General features: G+C 46.5%; 1 protein-coding gene across 1 annotated transcript in view; it reads left to right on the forward strand.

The window, feature by feature from the left end:
* The first annotated feature begins 3714 nt into the window (after positions 1–3714).
* The window catches only part of LOC121681174 (ephrin type-A receptor 4-like), a 61165-nt gene continuing 39500 nt past the window's right edge, over positions 3715–25379 (forward strand). Inside the window, 4 exon segments of the mRNA XM_042061128.1 lie at positions 3715–3761; positions 17268–17335; positions 19298–19657; positions 19659–19962. Of these exon segments, the coding sequence (XP_041917062.1) occupies positions 3743–3761; positions 17268–17335; positions 19298–19657; positions 19659–19962 (751 nt within the window). The 5' untranslated portion in view covers positions 3715–3742.

Genomic DNA, 25379 nt, shown 5'->3' on the forward strand with positions numbered 1-25379 from the left:
GGCCTTCCGAAAATGTGGGAAGCACTTGAGCGGAATCTCTGGGAACGGGAAACATTCGGGGGGGGGGGGGGGGGGGGCGGGGGTGTACAGATGTCCTCCGGGGTTATCACACCCGTCTTGGGACACCGCCGGCCTCCGACAGCCCATAATGAGCCAGTGGTCCAAATGAAAACCATGGGTGGCCCTGCCGTATGCCACACAGTGTATCTTACACAGTAGCTGCTGTAGACTTTTGAGGACTGCCTCATGGCTCACACAGTTGTTAAAGAAGTTTTAAAGTTATGTCAAGACTGTCTAGTGTGTTGCGGTCTGCTTTAGGATATAGTTGCAATGTGGCGAAGACTGTATAGAGCAAAGATTCTAGAACAGAGCTCTGTTCTAGAATCTTTGGTATAGAGTGTTTCCAAAAGCATAACTGTATGTTTAGTGTAATGCATAGGGGTGAACACATGCATGCACGTGTACAGGATTCAGAGGAGAGCCCACATAGCCAAGGCTACTTTTTCCCCATGGCACACATACCAAACTACACATGTAAACAACTTCACATTGCCAATATAGATGTTCAAGTGCTCTCTTTCTCTCTCTCTCTCTCTCTCTCTCTCTCTCTCACCTCACACACACACAAACACATATTATAGTGTACCACCAAGGAGCTGACTACTGTAATTCCCTGCCCCCTGAGTACCTTCATGCACAAATCAACACATTGAAGGTCTTGCTGCAGACCAACACACAGACACACCACCAAGCAAAAGTTGAAGAGGACATTACAAAACGAACAACCAGGGGAGCCAATTAGTGAGAGAGGCCAAGCAATTATGGGATTGTGTCCCATCATCATTGAAATGACTGCTGCGCATTGCCACTACTGCAATCTGTGTGTGTGTGTGTGTGTTTGAGTGTGTGTGTGAGAGAGAGAGAGAGGGTGGGTGTGTGCGTGTGTGTGTGTGTGTGTGTGTATGTAAAAATTATGAAAGCCATAAAGTTGACACATAGGACGGAGCCATTTCAATATTTCACCAGCACTCTTTGTTCTTCATTAGACTAAGCGCCCTGTTCCCTATGAAAGTGCCATCAACTTTTTATGCAGCTGTATATTTACAGCCAATTTACATTAACTGCATGACACATCAAAAAGACCTCCTGCTTCGGCTTCATCTCCAACAACTGCCGCGAGTAAAAGTCACTTTGTGCGCCCGGGTGTACAGTTTTATCTCAAATGGTTGTGTATTTCATGGGTATGCTGAATTAAATTAAATTGACTGTAATTTTTCAATGTGTTCTGGTTTGTGTTCTCTCTCTCTCTCTCTCTCTCTCTCTCTCTCTCTTTGTGTGTAGTGTGTCTGTGTGTGTGTGTGTATGTGTGTGTGTGTGTGTGTGTGTGTGTGTGTGTGTGTGTGTCCTTATGCATGAGGGAGTGGGGGATCAGGTAGCTCTTGCAGTGAATTGGCCCAGCAGAGTGAGAGACACCCAGCAGGAATTCCACACCACAATACCACTTCCTCCTCTGCCCACAGCATGGGTGGCTGCAAGGAGTCATGCAGGACTGTATGTGTGTGTGTGTGTGTGTGTGTGTGTGTGTGTGTGTGTGTGTGTGTGTGTGTTGGGATCATATAGCGTATGTGAGAGTGTGTTTTTAGTTTGTGCATGCAAATGCTGTCCTGCCGAATGAGTTTAAGCACCATGTATGTTTTCAGGCAAATGGTGAACAGGAGATTATATCACATATGTGGGAGAGGCTGCTTTTGTTTATATGAACAAATACTGACTTGCCAAGTGTGTGAGATTGTGTGTGTGTGTGTGTGTGTGTGTGTGTGTGTGTGTGTGTGTGTGTGTGTGTGTGTGTGTGTGTGTGTGTGTGTGGTGTGTGAGCACAGGGTGTGTTTTCTCAGAGAGTCTGTCTGTGTTTGCCGTTTGCTTTTCTCCATGCAAAGCCCTCCATCCACACAGAGAGAGAGAGAGAGAGAGAGAGAGAGAGAGAGAGAGAGAGAGAATGAGAGGAAACAGCCCTATTGGAAAGGCATTTGCCCCTGCAATTTAAATGTTTGCTAGCGAGCCTTTGGTAGATGCCGACTCATACACACTCAAACCTCAATTACGGCCCCAGACAGACACCAGTAGCCACCAGTAGCCTGACAGCACTGGCAGCGGCTCATTGTTCCCCTCGTCTCAATGGCTGACTGCAGAGATGATTACAGCAGTAGGGAGGTAAAGTCATACACAGCTGTAACCCCCTTGAGTCTAGTTTGCCCTGCACAGATGTCCTGCATTGTCATGGGCAAGGACGGTCAGGGCTAGAGGGAGACCACCCTGACGTCAAAGACAGCCTAACAACACTTCGACCACGAAGACGAGTAGCTACATCTCCCCAGATGAATATCAAAGGAAGAGTGACCGAAACGAAACCAAATAAAAACAAAAATGTTCAGGGTGAGCACAGTGCGGGGGAATGAAGTGGACGTTTATTTGTATATCTTATGTCTGGACTCTGAGTGGGGATTTATATGTGAGCGGTGCTTAAAGGCTCTGGCATGGTCCTGCGTCACATTTGCGCGTGTCCAAGACGTGCGTCATTTTTGCCGTGGACGTGAAGCATACTCCAATTTCTGCTGTCCTGAATGCGCGTTAAATTGTTACGGTTAGCGCCTGCGCACTACGGATTAACTGTGATACTCTGCCCCACCAACTGGGGGCGGTACGTCGAGCCTGAAAGTAGGACACAACCAGCAAAAAAGCCTGAAACGCCTGAAGAAAAGAAGAACTTGGGATGTGCGAGCACTAAACGAAGGAAGAGCTGATGAAGGAAAAAGCACCACGAGTACGTTCGCCTGTCTGCTGGGAAGTTTGATAAGCTGGCCCATCGCATCGCTCCATTTATCATCCACCAGAACACACACAGCACACCTGTTGGTATAGCTGAGAGACTAGCTTAGCCTACTTGCTTATTAGGCTACTTAGCCTGTAGCTTAGTGACTCGGTGCTGCGAGGGCAGCAACATTGGTGCGATACAAAGTAAAGACATTTTTCTGAACACATGCAGCAGTGTCATGGTAAGAAAGAGTTGTGCGTACAGATGTCCTCAATTAAATTTGTATTGAGTCTTCACACCTGCCTCATACCAAAAAGTATGAACCAAAAACCTGTAAATATGACGTGTCAATAAAAGTTTTGAAGTAACTATTTGTGTTCATAATGTATGTCTCACTGTGATAATGGGTGTATTTAGAGCGAGCGGTAGCCTAGGTTATTCCTTCAATTATTATTATGATAACATTATCCGGTGTTGACAGGCGAGTTTCGAGATTGAGTTCAGCATTGTTCAGGAGTAGGCTAGGAGATAATGATTGCACCTGGGAGAGGTAGGCTACATTCCCTTTATTATTATAATCACTATTGATAATGCATTATATAAGGAACACAGGCGAGAATGCATCTCGATCAGCAAGTGTTACATGGGTTTCGCCTGAGCGTTGTAGATAGATACCTTTAATTGGCTCTGGGTTTTGCGATTTGATTTCAGCATACGCTCATTTTTAAAAGATGCATTTAATCCGAAGTCATGTCAGCTCTCTATGCAGGGAGTAGGGCTGTCACTTTTATTCAAACATGACGTGAAATATCCGTAGTCGAACTATAAATAAACTATTCGGTTTTTAGTGCTGTGTAGCGCATTTCCCGGTGTTGACAGGCGAGTTTCGAGATTTGAGTTCAGCATTGTTCAGGAGTAGGCTAGGTGATAATGATTGCACCTGGGAGAGGTAGGCTACATTCCCTTTATTATTATAATCACTATTGATAACGCATTATATAAGGAACAGGCGAGAATGCATCTCGATCAGCAAGTGTTACATGGGTTTCGCCTGAGCGTTGTAGATAGATACCTTTAATTGGCTCTGGGTTTTGCGATTTGATTTCAGCATACGCTCATTTTTAAAAGATGCATTTAATCCGAAGTCATGTCAGCTCTCCATGCATGGAGTAAAGGCTGTCACTGTCTATGATTAGTTTTATTTTATTGTTTACCATCTCATTCAGTGCTATATGATCCAGGGCTCATGACCAAATCAAGCCAATATAATAGCCAGTAGCCACAATGAGCCCATGCAGCCACCCTGTTTCGACAATCAAAGGTAACGCACAGAACGGCCAGCAGACAGATAATTACGTCCCCAACTCATCTAAAATGTGGTGTCTTGAAATACTTTGGGTTCTACACCATAGATGGTAAAGTGACCGTTAAATATAATGTTAAAGAATGTATCTGTGGATTGTGGCTTTACATCGGTCGAAGTTGACTCCATGTCGTGGTGTCTCACGTAACTCAAAGCCAGGCAAGCTGAGGACAGGCGCTCTGTTCCATCGTCGTTATGGTAACCAAACAAGTCTTCTTCTGTCTAGGTTTGTTTCTACGTTTAAGTGTTGTTCTTCTATGTGGTCCACCTACTGGAGGGGAGTGTTTACAGCAGTTCCGTTTCACACATGCGCAGTCTACGCGTCACTTTGACGCGCGGTCTTAAATTTCGGTCGACTCAAAGACGCGACACATGCTGTAAAAATGACGCAATTCTCGTCACGCGCTCACCAGTGCCGCGTGCGCGGGACGCAGACGCGGGACCATACTTTAGGCTTTAGTGTGACTCACTTGGTGTCTTTGAAAGCAGTAGGGGGTCATATTTGTGGCTGGGGCCTGACATTATTCTGATGGGTTGCAGGAAACTCTCTCTAAACTACTCTTGCTCTGGTTCATCGCTACTCGAAGGTTGACCTTGTATAGGCTGGGCGCGAGTGTGTGTGTGTGTGTGAGAGAGAGAGAGAGAGAGAGAGAGAGAGAGAGAGAGAGAGAGAGAGAGAGAGAGAGAGAGAGAAAGTGTATATTTGACTGCATAAAAGTGTATCTGTGTGTCTCCATGAGTCTGTGTATGTGTGTGTGGGTAAGAATGTGTGTGATGCATTGAGTTTGTTTTGGACAGGCAGCAGTGTGGTTTGTGTGATTTCCTCCGACCACATTCGCATTTCAGAAGCAAGGCCAAGCTCTCTGTCCATCCAGTAGGCTTCAGCTCTGGAAGGGGAGGCTGGAGTTGGCCTGTTTGTGTTCCCTTCCACCCTTTTGTTTGACTAAGTGTGTGCATATGCGTGTGTATAAGCCACAATGCATTTGTTCACCCTTTATTTCAAACAGTTGAAGCCTATGCCTGTTTGGCATATATGTGGCAAACATTTTTTTTTCTCTTATGCAGTGAGGGCCTTTCTTTTTTGCCAGTGTTCTCTGTGTGTGCCTGTAAATGTGTAAATGTCATACCACATGAATGCATAGTGCAGACTTTGCACATGCAGCAGACTGCAAAAAAGTTACTGCGGGAAAAACAAAATGAAGACGCGCATCACGTTACAGCTTTTCACCCTCTGGCTGTTCATTGACCAGCTTTCTCTCTCATTCTCTTGTTCTCTCTGCACACACACACACACACACACACACACACACACACACACACACACACACTCACACACACACACACACACACACACAGACTCAAGAAAAAGGAAGGGAGGCAGCGACACTGCCGACCACCACACATGGAACAGCTCACACACCCCTCTCTGAGGCAGCCATGCCTGGGTCTTTTCAGCCTGCCTCTCCCACCCACCTCTCCCTTTCTCTTTCTTCCTTCTCTCCCTCTCTCTCTTTCTTTCCTCCTTACCCTCCCCGCTCCCTCTCTCTTTCTCAGGTACTCCCACTCACGCCTGCCTGAGTCCGCAGGAGGCGCAGCTGCCTTTGTTGCCCCCGCGGCCATCAGGAAGAGCTTGGACAGGGAGTGGGAGGACAGCTCCAACGCCCCCCACCCCCCCCCCCCCCCCCCCCCCCCTCTGGTAAAAGATTTGGGGGTTTGGGGGGAGGGAGGGCGCACACAGCAGAGGGCCGGCTTTTGTCTCCGAGTAGAGTTGCCAGCCCACAGTACCGAAATGGAAAGCGAGGAAAGGAACAAGGAAAACTGACAGAAAAGAGAGAGGGTGAAGAAATACAGACGTATAGAGAGAAAAAGAGACCAGCAGAGAGTGGGAGAAAAAAGACAGTGTGGAGGAGAGAAGGAAAGAGAGAGGTCAAATAGGAGAAAAAGAGAGGGAAAGAGATGACAGAGAAAGAGAGAGTAGGAGAGAGAGCCAAGTAGGGAAAAGAAGGAAAGCTGTCACTGGACAGATTTATGTATGTGTTGCGTCTGCGGTTGTAAATGCTTTTCGCTGAATGAGTTGTAAAGTAATGATTACTTATTGTTGCATTCTCTTTTGATTTCTTTGGCAATATGGATGTATAAATTTGTCATGGCAATAAAGCTTTTTGAAACTGAAATCTAAACCAAGAGAGAAAGCCAGTTAAATGGAGATACTGAGACAGAGAGAGAGAGAGAGACAGAGAAAGAGGGAGAGAGAGAGAGGGGGGGGGGGGGTGGGCTGGGAATATCTCTCCCTCTATAAACATCTCGATGACCCCGTGTTCACGCTCCCCTTCCTCCTGCCGGTGTGTGTTAGTGGGCGATCTCTGGCCTCCACTGGTCACTGACGTAATTAATGGCCCCTAAATTGTGGTTACCTCAAGGCTCAGGCCGGGATAAATATCATTCATCATTGACACAACTCAAACAACCAAGACAGATGGGTATTAAAGTACATTCTTTTGCATAGTGGAGATGTGTGTGTGTGTGTGTGTGTGTGTGCATGCATGTGTGTCTTTTGACAAGTGGGGGGGGTGTTAAAACATTTACTATGGGAACGAGCACAAACTCTAGTAGCTGCACACATTTCTGGAAGTCCTCAACGTTCAACTGATCAAAAACAAAACAACCAATCAGCATTCACCAAACCGGCCAAACAAAATTAATTCTGCTGTTACCTGCCATGACAGAAAACCTAAAAAAAAAAAATTTTCTTCGCCAAAAGATGCAGTCCATGATTTTGGCCAAAGGCACTAAAGCACAAATAACACCTTTCTTCTCTGCGCTCCTTCAGACAAGGTCTGGGCCACTATGTTCGCTTTCCATTTAATCTACAGGGCCAAGAGTAGCATTTGAGCGCACACACAGAATAGACTAGAGGAACGTGAGGAGCAGTTCGCTGCATTTGGACTAAAAGTGTATTAGATTCAAATCTAGCAGTGCTCCTTTAACTCCATAGCCTCTATTAGGTTATCTCCCATCTCTTCTCTCACCAGGGGAGAGCGATACGGCTCGCGGTCGACTCCCGCTCCGTGGCCCGTCCACCCTATATCTCCTCTCCCCCATCCTAATGTTGTGCCAATGCAACTCGGCCAGGAGCGCTGGGGGGTTTTTTTTTGAGTGAAAAGTGTCCGCTGAAAATTGGCCCAAAGAATTTTAATGGGCAGCAGCTAATGGGTCCTAATTAGAGTGACATGGAGGTAAGGATATGAGCAAGGAGCGCAAATGGCCTGTGTTAGAGGGGTCATATTTCACACAGCCCAGCGCCCCGTGCAGCCAGCAGGACAGACATTACAGCAATTAAATGGAAACTGAACTTTAGGGACGAAAAAGACAGGCAAAGGAGAGAGAGAGAGAGAGAGAGAGAGAGAGGGAGACAGAGGGAGGGAGGGATAAGAGAAACCGTGGTATTCTGAAGCAGAAGCACAAAGATAGCGAAAGGGAGAGTGGAGGGGGGGGGTGGAGAAAGTGATAGAGAAAAAGAGGAAGAGATAAAGAGAATGAGAGGGAGATGCAGTGAAAGAATGGGAGTAAATATAGGAAATAGAGAAGGAGTAAGAGAGAGAAAGAGAGGAAGTAAAATAAAGGGAATGAAAGAGAGAAAGAGAAACAGACAAGGGGGGATGCAAAGAGAAATAGGGAGACAGATAAAGAGAGACAGTGCAAGGAAGAGAGAGAAGGACGATATTCTTTCCTTCAGCACAAATCACTTCTCTGAGACAAGCATCAGGGTGGAGTGAGCAGAGGCTTACTGGAGCTTTGTCACTCACGTCGGTTGGTCTGGGAGGGCCAGCCGCTCAATATAAAACAGAATAATAATCAGCGCTTTGGGAATGTGTGTGTGTGTGTGGATGACATATTTGCCTCCTGACTGTCAGCGCTGGAGCTCTGGGGAAGCTGGTGAGTGGTATTTTTAGATAGGGCTCTTATCTCCTTGCGGTCAGAGCGGCCCGTCTTAGGCCGAGGCCTCAGCGGGTCAGTGCGCTGAAAGCAGGGGGCTCACAAGGCTCCTGGGGCCTGAGGCAGAATGCCAGGGGGGGGGGGGGGGGGGGGGGGTCAGTGGGTGACCCCCGTTGTGCAGTCCCTCTCTCTCTCTCTGTGACAGTCGGACACGACCAAGATTTCTCTGGCATCTATTAGCGCCATTCTTGCTCACAGGCCACCGCTATTGGGACCGTGTCAGGAATCCACTCACACACACAACACACACACACACACACACACGTACATACACACCACACACATGCATAGAAATATTCACAATACCAAAAACCACCGATAACACATATCATGTCACAAGGGGCGCTGCTAGAAAATTTGGGCCCTATGACAGACAATAATTCTGGGCCCCCAGAATTATTATTAATTGGGGGGGGGGGGGGGGGCTCTCTGGGGGGCCCCTGTCAGTGCTGGGCCCTTAGAATCGTCCTCCCCAGAACCCCCCACCCCCGCCAGCCGCACCCCTGTGTGTCACAAAACAGAGTTCCGTGAGACTCTCTCCTAAATACTTAAGCATTCACAAGTAAATGAAGACTTATGCCTATGCCTTCAATGAAAAAAAACCCTTCTCTCTCCTCCCCCTCTCTCTCTCTCTTTCCATCTCTCCTCTCTTTCAGTGCTCTAGCAATATAATTACAGCCATTATCCATTAATGCATTTTTCTCTCTGTAGTTCTCCATAATAAGCTTGTGTGAGCTGATGAGAGCACACGGTAATAACCTTGTCATGTCCCTGTTATTACAATAAACACAGCTCACTTTGCACTCATAATTAAAAATAGGTTATAGCCGCGACTTCCAGACTGGTTTAGCCAGCTTGCTCACATAATTGGCATTAGCCTAATTCTTTCTCTCTGCTAAGTAAAAACACTTCTCCTTTGGGTTAGTGTCAGAGACAAACCGTGATCTTTCATACACTATGTAGTCTGACCACTTGTGTGTAGTCTGACACATTGTTTCTTCAGCTCAAAACAAACGCTGCAGGCAGGGTGGAGAACTAATAGTTTCTGTTTAGATGCCAGGAGAGAGACATTAGCCAGAGACACTGCAGTGTAGCGGCTTCTGTGGGAGTGTGTGCCTAACAGGAGTGTGTTTGTGTGTGTGTGTGTGAGAGAGAGACTGTATATATGTACTGTATGCCTGTAAGTGTGTGTGTGTGCGCCTGTATGTCAGTGGGTGTGTAGTGTGTGTGTGTGTGTGTGTTGTAGAGAGAGGGTTTAAAGACTTCCCCTCTCTTCCAACTCCCCTCATTAAAAATCAATATGCCAAGTTGAACAGATGGAAGACTGCAACGTGTTCAGAATTCCTCACGCTGTGCGGCGAGGTGACATCAAGTGACGTGGACTGATATTTACATAACGAACCAGGGGGGCTGCATGGAGTTCTGAGGGGGTGAGGGTGGGCATTGGGGGGTGCAGTCGCCCAGTGACTCCTGATGATTTATTGGTCTGTGGTCAGAGCCAACCTACCTGTCTGCTCCCTGCTGGGTACTGTATGTGTGTATGTGTTTACAAGTGTGTGTGTGTGCGTGGGTGTAGAGGGGGTATAGAAAACTTTGTGTGTGAAGTGCACATGTGAGTGTACAAAGGAATGTGTGTGTGTGTGTGTGTGGGGCAGTGTGTATGTGTGTGTGTGTTTGTGTGTGTGTGTGTGTATGCTGTGTTCCAAACTGTGCACCTTTTGTCCTTTTTTGTCTGTTTATTTTTGGTGTGTGTGTGTGTGTGTGAGAGAGAGAGAGAGAGAGACTGTGGTCGTTTGTGGTTATCATCTGAGGGTGGCTAGTCCGTTGGCACAGGAGTGCCTAAACAGATGAAACAACAAAGAGGCTCGTCCTCTCCCAGCCCCCTGTGACAGCACCTGCTGCCTCTGCAGCACTCTCCACATGCATGACAAACCTCACCTCCCTCCAGTGCCAAACAGCTCTCTCTCTATTCCCCTCTCGCTCTCCCCAGCTCCCTCTTCCCTTTGCTCTCTCTCTCTCTCTCTCTCTCTCTCTCTCTCTCTCTCTTTTGGTGTCTCTCTCTGTCCCTCAAAATAGTGTGGCTATAAGCCCACAACCACTGACGAAACTCACCTCCTCACACTTCCCAGACACATCTCTCTTTCTTTTGTTCTCTCTTTCCCTCTCTCTGGTCCTCAAAAAGGTGGGACTAAGCCTACAGCCAAATACAACCAACAACCTAAACCTCTTAGTCTCTCTCTCTCTCTCTACATCTCTTAAACATTCCCTCCATCTTTTGTCTCTTTTTCTCTGTCATCCCTGTTCATCCCTACTGTTTTATTCCGAATACACACACAGAAAGAAAGAGGCTACATGGCTGTAACTATTACATTAGTGTCTAAACTAACAGAGCAAAATCCATCAGATTTTACAGTGTGTGCAACAAACAAATGTTTTGAGGTAGGCACTGCCAAACAGATTTTCGAAACTGGTGTAAGATGAAAAGCCAGAAAATCTGATTCAATATCACTGCTACAGAGTTTGCCCATGTCAGAGCTGTTTATCTGGCCAAGAATCCATTGAATTCACACCATAGCACTGCCGTGTTTTTAAACGGAGTTGTTGGAAAGAGAGTTAAAGCAAATTGTTGTGTGTTATAATTGGCCAATAGCGTAGTGAAGCTGAGCCATTGTAGAGGCTCTGAACTGGAGGATACTCGACTCCACATGCATGCTTGGCACATTCTCTCTCTCTCTCTCTCTCACTGTTTCTGTCCTTTCACACACATACCCAAATTCACACATACAACCAAAACCACCCTATTCCACATTCACATACTCTAACATATTCACTTGTACATACTGTACGCATACATGCCACCAGGAAACACACACACAGACACAGACACACGCACAGACATAAACGCACATGCACTTATTCTTCCGGTCACTCAAACAATACACATAATACATGCACTCATACACACTCACATACCACACACACACACAAACACGCACACACAGAGCTGCTGTATGGTGGAGTTGTGACAGCTGCCAGGGCGCTTAGGGAGTAGCTGCGATGCCTCCTAAATTCGAATGGCTCTATTCACTATTTTTCCCCCACATTCTCAGAACACTCTATTTACCTTCTTCCCCAGTCTGACCGACACCACCACCATCTCCACCACACCCTGGTGCGACCACATCTGAGCCCAGTGGGTGATCATCAGCAGCCTGTGGCTCGCGCTGGTCTGTCAGTGACAGCCGTTAAAGACTTGAAGATGAAGGGGAGGTATCGGCAAACAGTCGGTACAGTGGTGTTAACTGACCACTCGGTCGGCACTCTGTCGCCACCAGTCCTACTCCCCCGTAGCACCTTCTTGTGTGTAGGTGGTTGGGACCACAGCAGGGCAACACACCAATCTTTCAATACCATTCTTTTCCATTCATGTCCTGTAGATGATGGTGACATTATGAACGTGGACGTTAAACAATATCCAAAGGTGCTATACTAAACTCAAGGTCTGAACCCTGCAAGGACAAAAACATGGAGAACAAGCAATATATATATTTTCCATAACACCAACTATGTTGTTGGTGGTTGATTTCAATTCTACTTTCATTCCTGTTTCTTCAGGGGAACTAACTTTTTACACAGTCCACAAATCACATCAAATGTGATATAAATGCATTTTGAGTTAACTCTATGATACAAACAGAGAGAGAGAGAGAGAGAGATGTCTTCCTGGGTGTCTTCCTGGGGAAGATGTCTCAGTACTTTATTGTTCTAATCTTCTGAACTCCCTCTCTGAGCTATTTGTGTTTCTCCTCGAGGCATGCTCCAGAAGATCTTCCCTGTTATTGACGTGCCGCTCATCTGTACCGAACGCCCTCAAGACTCGCCCACACAACCACCCTCCCCCCAAAAAACAATATAGAGATACTTTCCCCCTCAAAAAGCCAATAAACTGCCACCAGCCAAGCAAGCTTCCAAGCATCTAGGACAAAAGGGAACGGCTGTGCCCCAGCCTCGGCCATCTGCGTGAGCTTGTGCCAAGGGACCACACGAGGTCCCGACGAAGGCCTCGTACGCCATGATGAAGATCTGCCTCGCCGCCCACTCCACAGGTCATTGATTTCTTCTTGCCTAAGGTGTTTCACTGGGGAATGTGAGGAGGCAGGCCGGGCAACCTCAAACACTGGCTGGTTTGCTCTGCCTGCCTTTGGGGAGTCTATTTATACAACACCACAGGGCGTGCGGTGAAGGCTGTGACATCTCAACTCCGATGTATGAGAAGATCCTTTCGCTGGAGAAGAGCTGAGAGTGTGCCGCACTCATCGACATGTTTTTAGAAAACCTTTGCAAACCTTTTCCAGAAAGAGAGCCGGTGAATTAGTGTAAAGAAAAGGCCCACATCAATACCCCTCGTCTCACTGCGAACGTCGTTGTGTAATGGTGGAATCAGCATTGAGGACCTGCCATTTCATGTCTCGCTCAATGTCTTGCTAAAGCACCGAGGGATTTGCCTCGTATTCAGAGACGCTGATGGCAGCCGCAGAACAAAGCCGAGATTTTCCCGATCCACTTTCAGGGCCCATTAACGCAGCACAGCGAAAACAAAACTAAACACGGCGAATGAAAGGCATCAGACTAAGCACGCCCTTTTTTTGCATGCACGCCACAGGTCTTCATTTAGACCCCAATAAAGGAGGATATATCTCCTTTCTCTCTCGAGCCCTTGCTCTCTTTTTGTTTTTCTCTTGTGCCGCCACTTTTTTCAGTTTAGGAATAGTTGTAGCCCCCAGCAGGATCTCTGCTGGCAGACCCTGTCTTCATTTCCTTTGTTCTTCCATCACAGACACCCACACACCGTCAGTTGCCTCAGTGACTTTGTTCGGGGAAAAAATAGAAAAATAGCTTGGCTCTGATTCCGAAAAGCCCCAAATGTTTCTCAAGCCTCAAGTTAGGATGCTGCTCCTTAATGTTCAGAATTACCATCTAACTACAGATTTGGGGTATTTTGCAGGTAGTGTTGCCGGCTAGTGTGAAATGTTTGGTCAGGAGTCCGAAGCGAGTAAAAATTTGGAGAGGAGAGGCAGGCTGTGGTGGGGTGGTGGTGGGTAGGGGGGTTGAGGAGTGCGAAGGAGATCTCTTTTTCTTCTGGAGTTGGCAATTAAAGGTTCTCCCACCGTCCCTTGTGGGGAGGGGGGGGGGGGGGGGGTTATGTGTGGTGTGTGTGTGTAGGGTGCACGCTCACCAACACTAAAGGGTCTGTGTTAGTGTCTCACAATACAGATGTGTGGGCAGATGCCATCTGGGGCTCTGCGAAACAAAACCGGCGTGTAGGGGGAAGCCGCTTGGGGAATCCATTCACGAGGGGGACCTGCGAAGCCAGGCGGAGAATGGGAAATGATCCGAAGGTAATCAATCAAAAAATCCTTGACACAAATGACCAAAGACAACGGCCCCCAATGCCGTGCTGTGCCCCGTGGTGTCAGTGCCGCCCTGTGGCGTGATCCCGCCCACTGGCACCACTGATCAATAGGTCCTCGCCAGGCCGTGTTGCGACTGGATTGGTTGAGCGCCGCCAAATGTGAACCACCGCCTCCTTCGAGGGCTAATTGGGCCTTTATGATTGCGCAGTCTTTCGTGCACATCGAGGGGGGAAATAAAACGCCATTCTCTCCATCAGCCCTGAGTGACAATCGATGTTTGGGCCGTTGGCTTGGAACGCCAGATGCTCTATCCGAGTTCATTATGCTAGTCGAGATGGTTTCGCCGGAGCAACGCCACCACCACAAAGCGCCGAGATCATGGCCCTGGAGACCGGATTGAAAACACATCACCTGCTCCTCTGGCTAATGCCATTAATGTAAGAGTCCCAAAGAGCCCCTTCCTGCTAAACCAAAACAAAACAACGAGTTGGTTCTTCTTGTCAAAATATTGCCAACAGTGTTTGTGCTCTTGAGCTTTTGCTGTGTACAGTCAATGTATCATGTGCATTTTAGATAATTCCTCTGGCCAACATTGTTTCTCTTATGGATAGTCAGTTAAGCAGTGATGAGGGTCTAGAGCTTAATAGAAATAGTCATGGTGAACTGTAACATCAAGCATACTGTACAAAACTAAAGTGGCAAACGACTCTGAACATGTGAATCACAAGGTTTCACAGAACTGTTTAAAACTGCTGAAAGGCCTGTGCAATAACGCAAGCAACTGTCATGTGAACATATCATTACCAGCAACAACACAAATTACAGGTGGGAATAATAGTAATAAACCAGAATATTATTTTACATTTTATCATATTATATAACACCTTATCGCCTAAACAATTAGGGTAGGCTACATCTCTTAAAATAATAGGCCTATCTAGGCCTAATTTATATTTGTGTGCATTTTAAAGTCTTAGTCTCCAGGACTAAGTGGCATAGTTGTTAAGGATAACTCTTCAGCGTGGTCAGCTCGGAGTCCTAACAAAAGAGTTAAGTAATCCACTAACTGACTGCGGCCCCCGGCTGTGTACAAATCCCTCACAGTCTCTTTCCAATACACATTTACTGTACCACTGGAACCAGATCCTAGTTAGTAATCAAGGATCTTTGCTGGAACCATTGTCAGCGAAGCTATAAGCTATGTGGCAATCCTCGCCAGGTGACAGCAATACATTCTAGACTGACTGACGGAAAGAAATCACTGCCACACGCGTTATCTGTCATTTCAGACCGTCTTCATGGGTGTTCTCTGCCATATTGAAATGTTGAAGAAGATAGCCATCTCGCGACTGTAGCCTACTCTTCTTGGCTTCTGTCTTATTTTTTTTGGTGAGCCTGTGTTCCATTCACAATTACAATGCAAATGTCTTCTTAGCAAACGGACTATGCCTAATGAGCTAGGAATTAAATCTGCTTTTAAGAGCGAATCACTTAAAGTTTGAGCACTTAAAGTAAAGTTTGACTACCACGCTAAAGAATAACAGATCTGAACACACGACTCATATTTATGAGTCTTTCTTCTTTTAACTTGAAACAAAACAGTAAGCTAATCCCCATCGATATGTTTTCTTTTTCTTTTTTTAAAGAGATATTCGATTGTTGACCAGGCTTACACCAAAAACCCGAGTTCCTTCGAGGAACTGTAGACGGCGCACTTGGACTTCTTGTCTCATCCCAGTCGGCCATTCAAGATTCTGCTCGCTAAATATATGGAATAGCGTATAGCTTAACCTCCCCTTGCCTGTGATAAATGTTTTAATTCCGTCTGAATGTTTGCGGAGCGTCACCGCTAGCCACTACACACACACACACACACGTTCATGCTCGCGCACACACATGCACAGAGTGAGAGAATAAAAAAGAAGGGTAGACTATCCATCAATCACAAATGAATGTAGGCTGATATACAAAGTCTTTAGAACGTTTAAAATGTTTGTTTTTTTCTAACACTGTTACAAACTTAGAAATTCGCCTTATTTACATTCCATAGACCTATTATCATTCTTACCAACGTGACCCTGCTTGATTTCCTGCGAGTGGGACGGAAGGTGTCTGTTGACTTTAGGCGTTTTGACGTGACTGTGGTAGTCGCGTCAGTCTGAGAAGAACCGCCCCTTGGCAGTGTTCAGTGAGCGCTGTGTATTAGTCTCAAACACTTATTCCACAGGGAAAGAGCAACTTCGGTCCGTCCGCGGAGCCGAGGAACCACAGATACAAGCGACACAAATGGCTGCAATCGTGCGCTCAACTTGGACTCTGGTTTGGATTTCTACGATAGTTTCGAGCACACGGATTTATCCCCCAAATGAAGGTAAGGGTCGCCAGACAACACAGCCTCTTTGGACTTGATTTTGTTGGGCTACTACTTCGTGGGACTTCTTACACGGTATCTTTATCTGGTCCACACCAAGAGCTCATTTTAAGCGCATCGCCAGCAGCTGGTTGTCGTCTTTGCTTGGATATTTTACCCCCGAAAGATGGATTGATCATGTGAATATGACTGTGATTGTGCGCTGCAAAATAAGTCGAGCTCGCGCGATGCTCCGAACTCCAAACGCCGCATCATCTGTGGGAAACTGCAGTCTTCGATATCCCGAAAGTTTGAAAAGCTCATACATTTACCCTTTAACTGCGCTGGATATCACAATGATGGAATTGCCACAAATAATTTTACCTCAATACCGACAATAAACCCTTGTTGGAAGTTCATATTTTAGCTTTTTAATTGCTGACAGATAGTGCGCTTTTTAAAAAATGACCGTGGTTCGTCCCGTTATAGCAAACACGCAGATTTATGCATTGCACACACTGTCCACGAAATGTACACATATGGGAAATTGGTATGGCTTGAATACTAGTCGTGAAAATGTAACTCATTAATGCAAGCATATGCTGTTGTCTTTTTATACCATTTCTGGTCTGGTCTGTACTTCGCACAAGATTTCCATTGTGACTGTTAAATAGCCTAAACCAGTTGTATAGCCTAATTTGACGCAAGCACACGTAGGTTCCAACATTATCAGATTGTCCAAATAGACACTTAAAAGGCTATCGATAGATTATTTGATGATTAGGCTGAACAATGTTCACACTTTTTCGTTTCGCCATAATAGTTCTCCAAAATTACCCATTAGGTTGACATTACAAAGAGGACGTCGAATATATTCCAGGCCATATACTTTCATGATAATAAAGGTCTGCTCACCTATGCGAATGTTTTTTTTTTCTCTCTCACTCTCTTCTCAGCATATATTATATTGTGACTTGATAATAGCTTAATGGTTAGGTAATTTCTTTACAGTATATTTAAACTATTATTGCCTTTATGTCTCAATCACATTTCTAGCCATCTAGAACAAACGAAATATGGACACATACTGTTCCAGGCAAGGGCTTTGAGGGAGGAGATCAGTAAATACTTGCGCTGCTGTCTATGTACAACGATCCATTTTTATACATCAGCATTAAGGCGCATAATTTAGACGAATGAGCGTAGGTGGCTTGGAAATGGAGAGAAGGCCTAGGTGTGTAGCCTACTGTACGACCCTAACGGACCCCTACAGTGTAACCTAATGTATTTATGCATCATCCAGTGCTGATATTTGTCTTCTTCTATTTACAGTGACATTATTGGACTCAAGAACAGTGCAAGGCGAATTAAAATGGGTTGCCAGTCCAACGGAAGGAGGGGTGAGTAATTAAGCAAAATGTAGACCTACTGTGGAGATGGGCTGCCATGCAGGCACGGAGTTACGAAAATACTGAGGGACACCGGGTCATATACTGGCTACAGTCTACCCTAACCTGACTTCACCAGACTCACTAGTCACTACCAATCTGAAAATAAATAACCGCGGGCCTAGGCCCTGAAGAGAGAAAACACACCCTGGTCACCAGGCCTGACCAGGCCCAAGTCTAATAACTTGTGAAGTCGCGTTCTAATTCAGAAGTTACACACATAATTCGAGTGTGAAGCTGAGTAGTTGAATGGCGGCGTAGGCTATCGGACTAAGCAATTAGATATTAAATCAATGTTTAAAAATTAAAACCGCTCAGTTCTACCGATCTAATTACAAATGCATCTGTAACACTCCTTTACGAAGCTTCTTAAAAGACGCTTCATTTAAATATAAAAATGTCTGCAATTTCAGAGCATTTTAAGCATATGCCACAAGCATTTCCTTTGTGTTGAAATGAGCATACAGCATACGATTTACTGCCGCCCTCAAACATCACTAGGCTAAATCACAAGTGGTATGGGATGATTTTTACTGTTTTGCCATTTTTAACAGTTTACCGTTTTTCTTCTCTCCACGCTGACTACCATCAAGCCAATGCAAAACCAACATTGATAAAACATACATTATGTTTTTTCGTACAGTAGGCCTACTGTAGCCTATTATTGCTCCTTTAAGATGACTTAACATGTGCTTCATGCCTGTCTTTTTGCCTGCGTTTCAGATTTTAAGCAGTTATTCTGACAACGTGCCTATTTTTTCCTTATAGGCCTAGTCTTCTAAAGCAGAAATATAGCCTATTTAGTATACACGTCATATATTATTTAAAGATCTTTTTTCCGTGCTAGTATATCAGGCATGTGCCTGTGTTCGCCGAGCTTAATCGTGAACTTGGCATTTCTTGTAGAGCGTTCCTTCCCGTTCGCTTTATCTCACCAAACCGAGTGATTGACAGGGTCCTGGCAGAGCCGTCAAGGCCTTATTCAAGCTTTGATTGCGAATTACCCCCCTTCTTCTCACAGTCGGTGGAAGTGTACAGCTCTATCGCAGTGGCAGCTGGGTTTTCTGTCGACTTACAAAGAGTAAGAAAGGGAGAAGAAAAGAGAGCGTCATAGATCATGACAGCCCTTTTCAAAACACCCCTGAATTCTACACATCTCATCTTTTAGCTCTCACCAGCAGGAAGTAAGGAACTTTTGGAGCTGTACGTTATTACAGCTTACTAATAGGGAAGTAATCACATCGAGGGAATGTGACATTGATGAGGGTGTTTGTGCCCATTGTTTACAAATGATAGCTATTGGAAGAACACTTGTCTCACCAAGGACTGTGTAACAAACCACATGGTCAGTATTTTAGAGCCAACAGAGCGAAATTAATCTTACTGGGCAGAGCTTTTAGAAAAAGCTCATTTTTGTTCTCTCTCCTACCACTGTGTGTTGGTTGACAGTGACTGTCTTACTAATACAATAGTTTTAAACATTTAAATGCACGAATTTTAAAAGACTATGAAATATTTAATTTGACTTCTTCCGACTTCTGAAAGGAGTTCTATTATTAACTAATGTACTGCAGAAACAAGATTGATGTTGCCAGAATAGGCACTTCTGTTTCTTTAAAACGTTCATAAGAGGGTTTTTAATGTAAACACTATTAATTGAGGTAGGCCCTCACCATCCCATTTTATGAATAGTATCCAATATTTAACTGAGCACAAATCTGTGTAGATTTCCATCCATCTCAACAAAAAGACAGGTGTTACATGTTGCAGTTGTGTTTTATTCAAGTAATCACAGCTCTTGGTGAGCATATTTTTAATCAAACTTAGTTGGAATGCAAAGCTACTTGGCAATGGATGGGAAATGAAAAAAAAAAAAAAGAAACAGCCATTTCATAATTGTGTTATATTTGGCAGTGGGAAGAAGTGAGCATCATGGACGAGAAAAACACCCCCATACGGACCTACCAAGTGTGCAACGTGATGGAGCCCAACCAGAACAACTGGCTCCGGACAGACTGGATCCCACGCGGCGGGGCCCAGCGCGTCTACATCGAGATCAAGTTCACGCTGCGGGACTGCAACAGTCTTCCCGGCGTCATGGGAACCTGCAAGGAGACCTTTAACCTCTACTACTATGAGTCCAACAACGACAAGGAGCGCTACATTCGTGAGAACCAGTTCTCCAAGATCGACACCATCGCCGCCGATGAGAGCTTCACGCAGGTGGATATCGGGGACCGCATCATGAAGCTCAACACCGAGGTCAGAGACGTCGGGGGTGCTGACCCGGAAGGGCTTCTACCTGGCCTTCCAGGACGTGGGCGCCTGCATCGCACTGGTGTCCGTGCGGATCTTCTACAAGAAGTGCCCGCTCACCGTGCGCAACCTGGCGCAGTTCCCGGACACCACCACGGGTGCCGACACCTCCTCGCTGGTGGAGGTGCGCGGCTCCTGCGTGGACAACTCGGAGGAGCGCGAGGTGCCCAAGATGTATTGCGGGGCGGACGGAGAATGGCTGGTGCCCATCGGCAACTGTCTGTGCAACCCTGGATTCGAGGAGCGGTCAGGAGCCTGCCAAGGTAAAGATCTGATATCCACATCTATTCTACCTTTGACTCTACCACCACAATGCTGCTTGCTCAAACTGTTTGTGCTGTAAATGGTTCAAAACCAAACTTAAGAAATAGAATAATATTTTTTTAGTTTTTTTTTTTTTATTTGGTTCTTGCTTTTGTGGTTTGGTTATTTGGTTCCTGATTCCCACTTATTATACATCAGTGATGTTGGTCCACACTGTAGGAAGAAGTTTTTTTGGTATCCAGTGCTTTTTTTAGTTTTGGTTCTTAGTTCCTCATAGGTCTTTGTGTCATTTGGCTCTCTGGCTTTTTTTTAACCCCCTTGCACTTTCAACAAAGAGGAACCACCATTGTGTTGCAGGAAGTCCCTCCCCTCCTACAATACAGAAGGTTTCTCTTAGGCCTCACAAACTGCTTTTGTAATTTGTGGCATCCTGAACACAATAATCACCTTACCTGCTTGCAATTAACACCAAAAAGATGGGAGAAAAAATATATAATATTAATATAAATAAGACCATATCTTTTTTATAAACCCCAAGCTTCATTAAATTCCCTCATCCAGAAACAATTATGGTTTAAAGTAAGACAGGCAGTAACAGCTGGGGGCTCCCTGGCAGCCATGGATTAAGAGGCAGTATTTCTAGTTAGGGGCACACTGACTGTGATTATGGATCTCTCTGTTTGAAATCAGAAACACCTCCCCCTGAGGAGCTGCTAGTGAAAAAAAAATATTTGTACTAATTATTTTCTGTTTGAGCAACAGCCGCATGTTGTGTGTCGGGCGGAAAACTCTGTAATTAGATCATGAGTTTTAAGCTCCCGCAATGTCTCTCTCTCTCTCTCTCTCTCTCTCTCTCTCTCTCTCTCTCTCTCTCTCTCTCTCTCTCTCTCTCTCTCTCTCTCTTTCTCAAGAGACGAAGGGCTTGTTACAGAGTAAACCAAAAACATTGAACAAGAGAAAGACAGAGTGAAAGGGGGGAGAGTTTGTGAAAGTCTGAAAGATGATCTTCCTCTGGTAAAGCACTCGTCTCTCTCTTTCTCACTCGTTGTTCTGTGTGGCCCGGTACTCAGGTGTCTGTGAGCCGAGCTTGGTGGTTATGGAGAGCCGGTCTAGCTTCAGGGTGATGCAGGGGTCACCAGAATGAAGAACGCTAGCAGGGGTAGGGGGGTAAGGGGATCAGGAGAAAGGGCAGAGAGAGAGAGGAGGGGTTGTTCAGTACAAACCCAGACAGTTTTAAATAGCTGCCCCAACCCCTCTCTTTTTCTCTCTGTCTCTTTCCCCCTCTTCTTTCCCTCCCCTGATTCTCTTCTACCCCGTAAAAAACCCCGACTGGTCCAGAAGAGGGTCAGAGCTTCAGCGGCGTGATGAACGGCCACCTCGCCTCGCCGCTCCTCTCTACTTTATTTATGGCGGCTATCTGGGCAGCCTAATTGCATGACAAATACAGGCTGTAATTTAGGGGTCCTGCGGGCTGGCGAGAGGGGGTGTTGGTGTGTGTGTGTGTGTGTGTGTGTGTGTGTGTGAGGGGGGTGGCTCTGGCCCTCTCAGCGGGCGGTCGCAGTTTGTGTATTCTTGTGTGGGTTTGTGTGGGCCGCAGGGTGGGCAGCTATGGAAGTAGTGGTGAGAGAAACCGAGAGAGAGAGAGAGAGAGAGAGAGAGAGAGAGAGAGAGGGAGGGAGGGAGGGAGGGATGAGGAAATAAGAGGGCCTTTCTTAGGGTGGGTGCTGCTCCGCCATTTTTCTCTCAGACGAAGGGGGGCTTTTATGAGCCAGGCAGGGGTGGCATGTACCAGGTCCCTCTACATCTCCCCCTCGTTTGTTGCTCATTCTGCCCTGAGAGTGTACAAGGGAGGAGGGAGAGCCTGAGTTATACATATGGGAGAGCACATTTTCTCGAGTCAGCTTAACCCTTGTTGGAGATAACACAGCGTGTCTCAATAAATGTGGTATTTTAACACGCAGGCCAGATAAGGGGGCCGTTGCTCGGCAAGGCTGATATTTATGCCCGTTTTTAGTGTCTTTCTAACAGCACAGGAATGAGATGCGGTCTGCTAGTACGTGCTCTTTACCGCGGAGGTTATGGTTTCTTCTTAATCTCTGGCCAGTGTCCAACAAGTCCTGCAAGAGCTGTGAATGTAGGAGCGTTGATTTTGGCCTTCAGCGGGAGAACTTTATCCTCGTTTGATGCGATTTTTGTGACCTTTTTTGGCCATCTCTCTGTTGTCTTTTCAGCAAATATTGGACTCTTTGCTAATATGCTTTTTTTGTGCGAAGGGAAATGTTGCCGCAGTGCCAAACAACAGTTTGTTCTTCCTGCTGTTCACCTTCTTGCCAGTGATTACTGTGGTGAAAGAAAGAGAAAGACAGTCGCCATTTTGTGGAGCATTTTGTGAGCTCTCTCAGCCCAAATGGGACTCATGTTCTCTCCACAACACCTCGTATATGTTTCCTCTAAGAGCCACTGCAATTAACATTTGGCTTGGAGGTGTGACGAGCTCCACTTACCATGGTGCGTCTTTGTGGCGAGCCTTATGGTAGACGTTTACCTCGAGGGCTCTCAGTACACTTTTTATGGGGGATCTTGGAGCCATACACCAACAGCCACCAGTCTTTCTTTTTTTTCGTTCTCTCTCTCTCTCTCTCTCTCTCTCCCTGCCTCCTAGGCCTTGAGAGCAGATTATCTCATTGCACGTTTTCTCTGGGGAGAGTCTCATCTTTGCAGGCACACAAGGGTTCAAAAGATGCTCATTCTCTCTCTCTCTCTCTCTCTCTCTCTCTCTCTCTCTCTCTCTCTCTCTCTCTCTCTCTCTCTCTCTCTCTCTCTCTATGCCTGCCTACCCATTCATAAAGTTGGTTCACTGTCTGTTTCACAGGGCCAAGTGTGAAGGCAAGAAAGGCCAGGCCATAGAGAGAGGAGGAAGAGGAGGAGGAGGTAGAGGAGGAGGAGGTGGGCCTGAGGGTTCACCTCCAATGTGGGTGGGGGTGTTCGTGTGTCTGTGTGTGTGTGTAGGAGGAGGAGAGGGGGGGGGAACGTTCAATAGGGCCCCCCCTGACTGAAAGGCCTATTGACAGGCCGGGAGGGGTACAAGCCTCATGGCCCGTGAGGCGTCAATAGGAGCCGAGCCCCAATTGTTGGGGTGTCGGGGAGCAAGGCGGGGCTGTGAGGACCTCGAGGTGAGGAACACAGGACGGGGTCAGAGGTGTGCGCCAGCTTTAGGCCGCCCTCCCCCCGCACCCGACCGGGGTCATGGCCGAGCTTGATTAAGACGTCAAAATTTTGACAGCTGAAGGCTAGTGGGGTATGCCCGGAAAACCTGCAAGAGCCAGGGTTCGGTGGCGTCACAATCGACCAAGGTTCAAATTTGAATGTGGAGGAGGGGGGTGTGTGGCAAGCGGAGTTTATCTTTTATTTCTCTTTTCTCCCTTTGTCTTTCTCTTTTATTCTTTTTGTGCAAGCTGTACCCACGCTGCTCATCTGCTGCGGAGCGGAGGTGGAAGTCACGCCTCGCTGGGGGCGCCAAGCAGGCACGGCATGCTGGGAAGGCTGCCTTCTGGGCCGCACAGCCCTCTTTCTGTTCAAAAGTTTGCACTTGTTTCTAGATATCGCCATACAGCCTCTCTCTCTCTCTCTCTCAAACACACACACACACACACACACACACACACACACACACACACAAACACACAATCTCTCTCTCTCTCTCTCTCTCTCTCTCTCTTTCCCTTCATCAAAAGCAAATAAGTGCCTCCATAAGTGATATCGATAAAAAGTTGGGAGGCTTAATCCACTTTGGGCTTCATTTGGGAAGACAAATGAGTCTGGGCCTAATAGTGGAGCTGGGTCCATTTGAATGGCGAGCAAATGAAGTTCTGTGAATTAGTGCAGATAAAGTGAGTCGCACGCTTGAGTGGTGACTCGGGGCCGGGCGGTGCCGGAGACAGAGCGCTCCACGAGTCGCTCTAATGTGGTTTACAGGTGACGGCTGAGACAGATGGAGACGAGCAACACAGACTATGAGCGTTAGAAAACAGCACAAAGGAGCACAGGCTTTGTGTTACAGCTCAGGAGAAATGCAAATAGACTTTTTGTTTGTTTCATTTTCGGTCAGTTGCAAAAAAAACAACAACAATGTGCTAAGTATGTAATGAGAGGTGCTAATTTATGTGCGAGGAAGCCAAGCCTCAAAGCAGAGGACTTTATTACATCTTGAGATGTCCTGTTTTGTATCTTTTGAGTGTGTGTGAGTGAGTGAGTGTGTGTGTGTGTGGTAGTGTGTGTGAGTGAGCGTGTGTGTGTGTGTGCGTGCGTGTGTGTGTGTTAATGTATGTGTGTGTGTGTGTGTGTGTGTCTATGTGTGTGTGGGTGTGTGTCTAATTAGAAAAAGCTTGCATGTTTATCTCAGTCCCTGTCATAATTACGAGCAGGTGTGGGGCTCATCATCATATTCAGCTGTATGTTGTGTGTGTGTGTGTGTGTGTGTGTGTGTGTGTGTGTGTGTGTGTGTGTGTGTGTGTGTGCGCGTGTGTTCTTTCCCTCTTTTCTTTTCTTTGAGACAATAGCTGGCGTTTGCCAAAATGTGCCTCCGTATGAATATTCATTCATTTGCCTTTTTTGTGTGTGTTCTTGCGGCCGCTGCTTTTGATGGGAGGCACGTATGCTGATTCCTGTCACGATCCCCCTCTGTTCTCCTCCACACGGCCCACTCTGAAAGGAGGGAACGTCAGCTGTCTGAGGAGACAGAGAGAGAGAGGGAAAGAGGGAGGGAGAAGGAGAGAGAGAAAGAGAGAGGGAGGGAGACGGAAGGAGTGAAAAAGGTGCCCTTTGATTTCTGGCAGATTTGTCATTTGCATATTTTGTATGTCCGTGAAATGCGCAGGCAGCAAACTTAGTGTTCTCGCCAAACAATGGCCATCTCCTCTCATTCCACATGCCACTTCCTTCATTTTCTCCCTTTTCCTCTTCTTCTGCATCTCTGTACTCCTCTTCTCCCCTGCTCACACTCTCCTTTTCTTGTCCTCCTCTCCTCCTCTCCTCTTCTTGTCCTCCTCTCCTCCTCTCCTCCTCTCCATACTCTGCTCCACTCCTTTGTCACAGGTGGTCTCTGCGCTCATCCTCCTCCACTCATGGGCATAGAACAGAACAGAATTGTGGGTAATTAGTGGTGCTTTTTGTTTCTGGAGTATCCCATTTGAAACCCGTTGGGCTCTCTCAGCGTTGCTGTTGTATGGTGATGTTGTTGTTGTTGTTGTTGTTGTTGTTGTTGTTGTGGGTGCTCAGTGTTGTGTGTGGCTCTCAGCGGAGGAGGTTTGGGTTGGGGTTGGCACTACAGTTGGCCCACACAGAAGCTCCACACAAATGCTGTTATTCTTGTGCAGTGTCCAGACACAGATGCCTGAGAGAACACCAGCAAGCGCTG

This window comes from Alosa sapidissima, chromosome 1, assembly GCF_018492685.1.
Source record: "Alosa sapidissima isolate fAloSap1 chromosome 1, fAloSap1.pri, whole genome shotgun sequence".
Classification (NCBI taxonomy): domain Eukaryota; kingdom Metazoa; phylum Chordata; class Actinopteri; order Clupeiformes; family Clupeidae; genus Alosa; species Alosa sapidissima.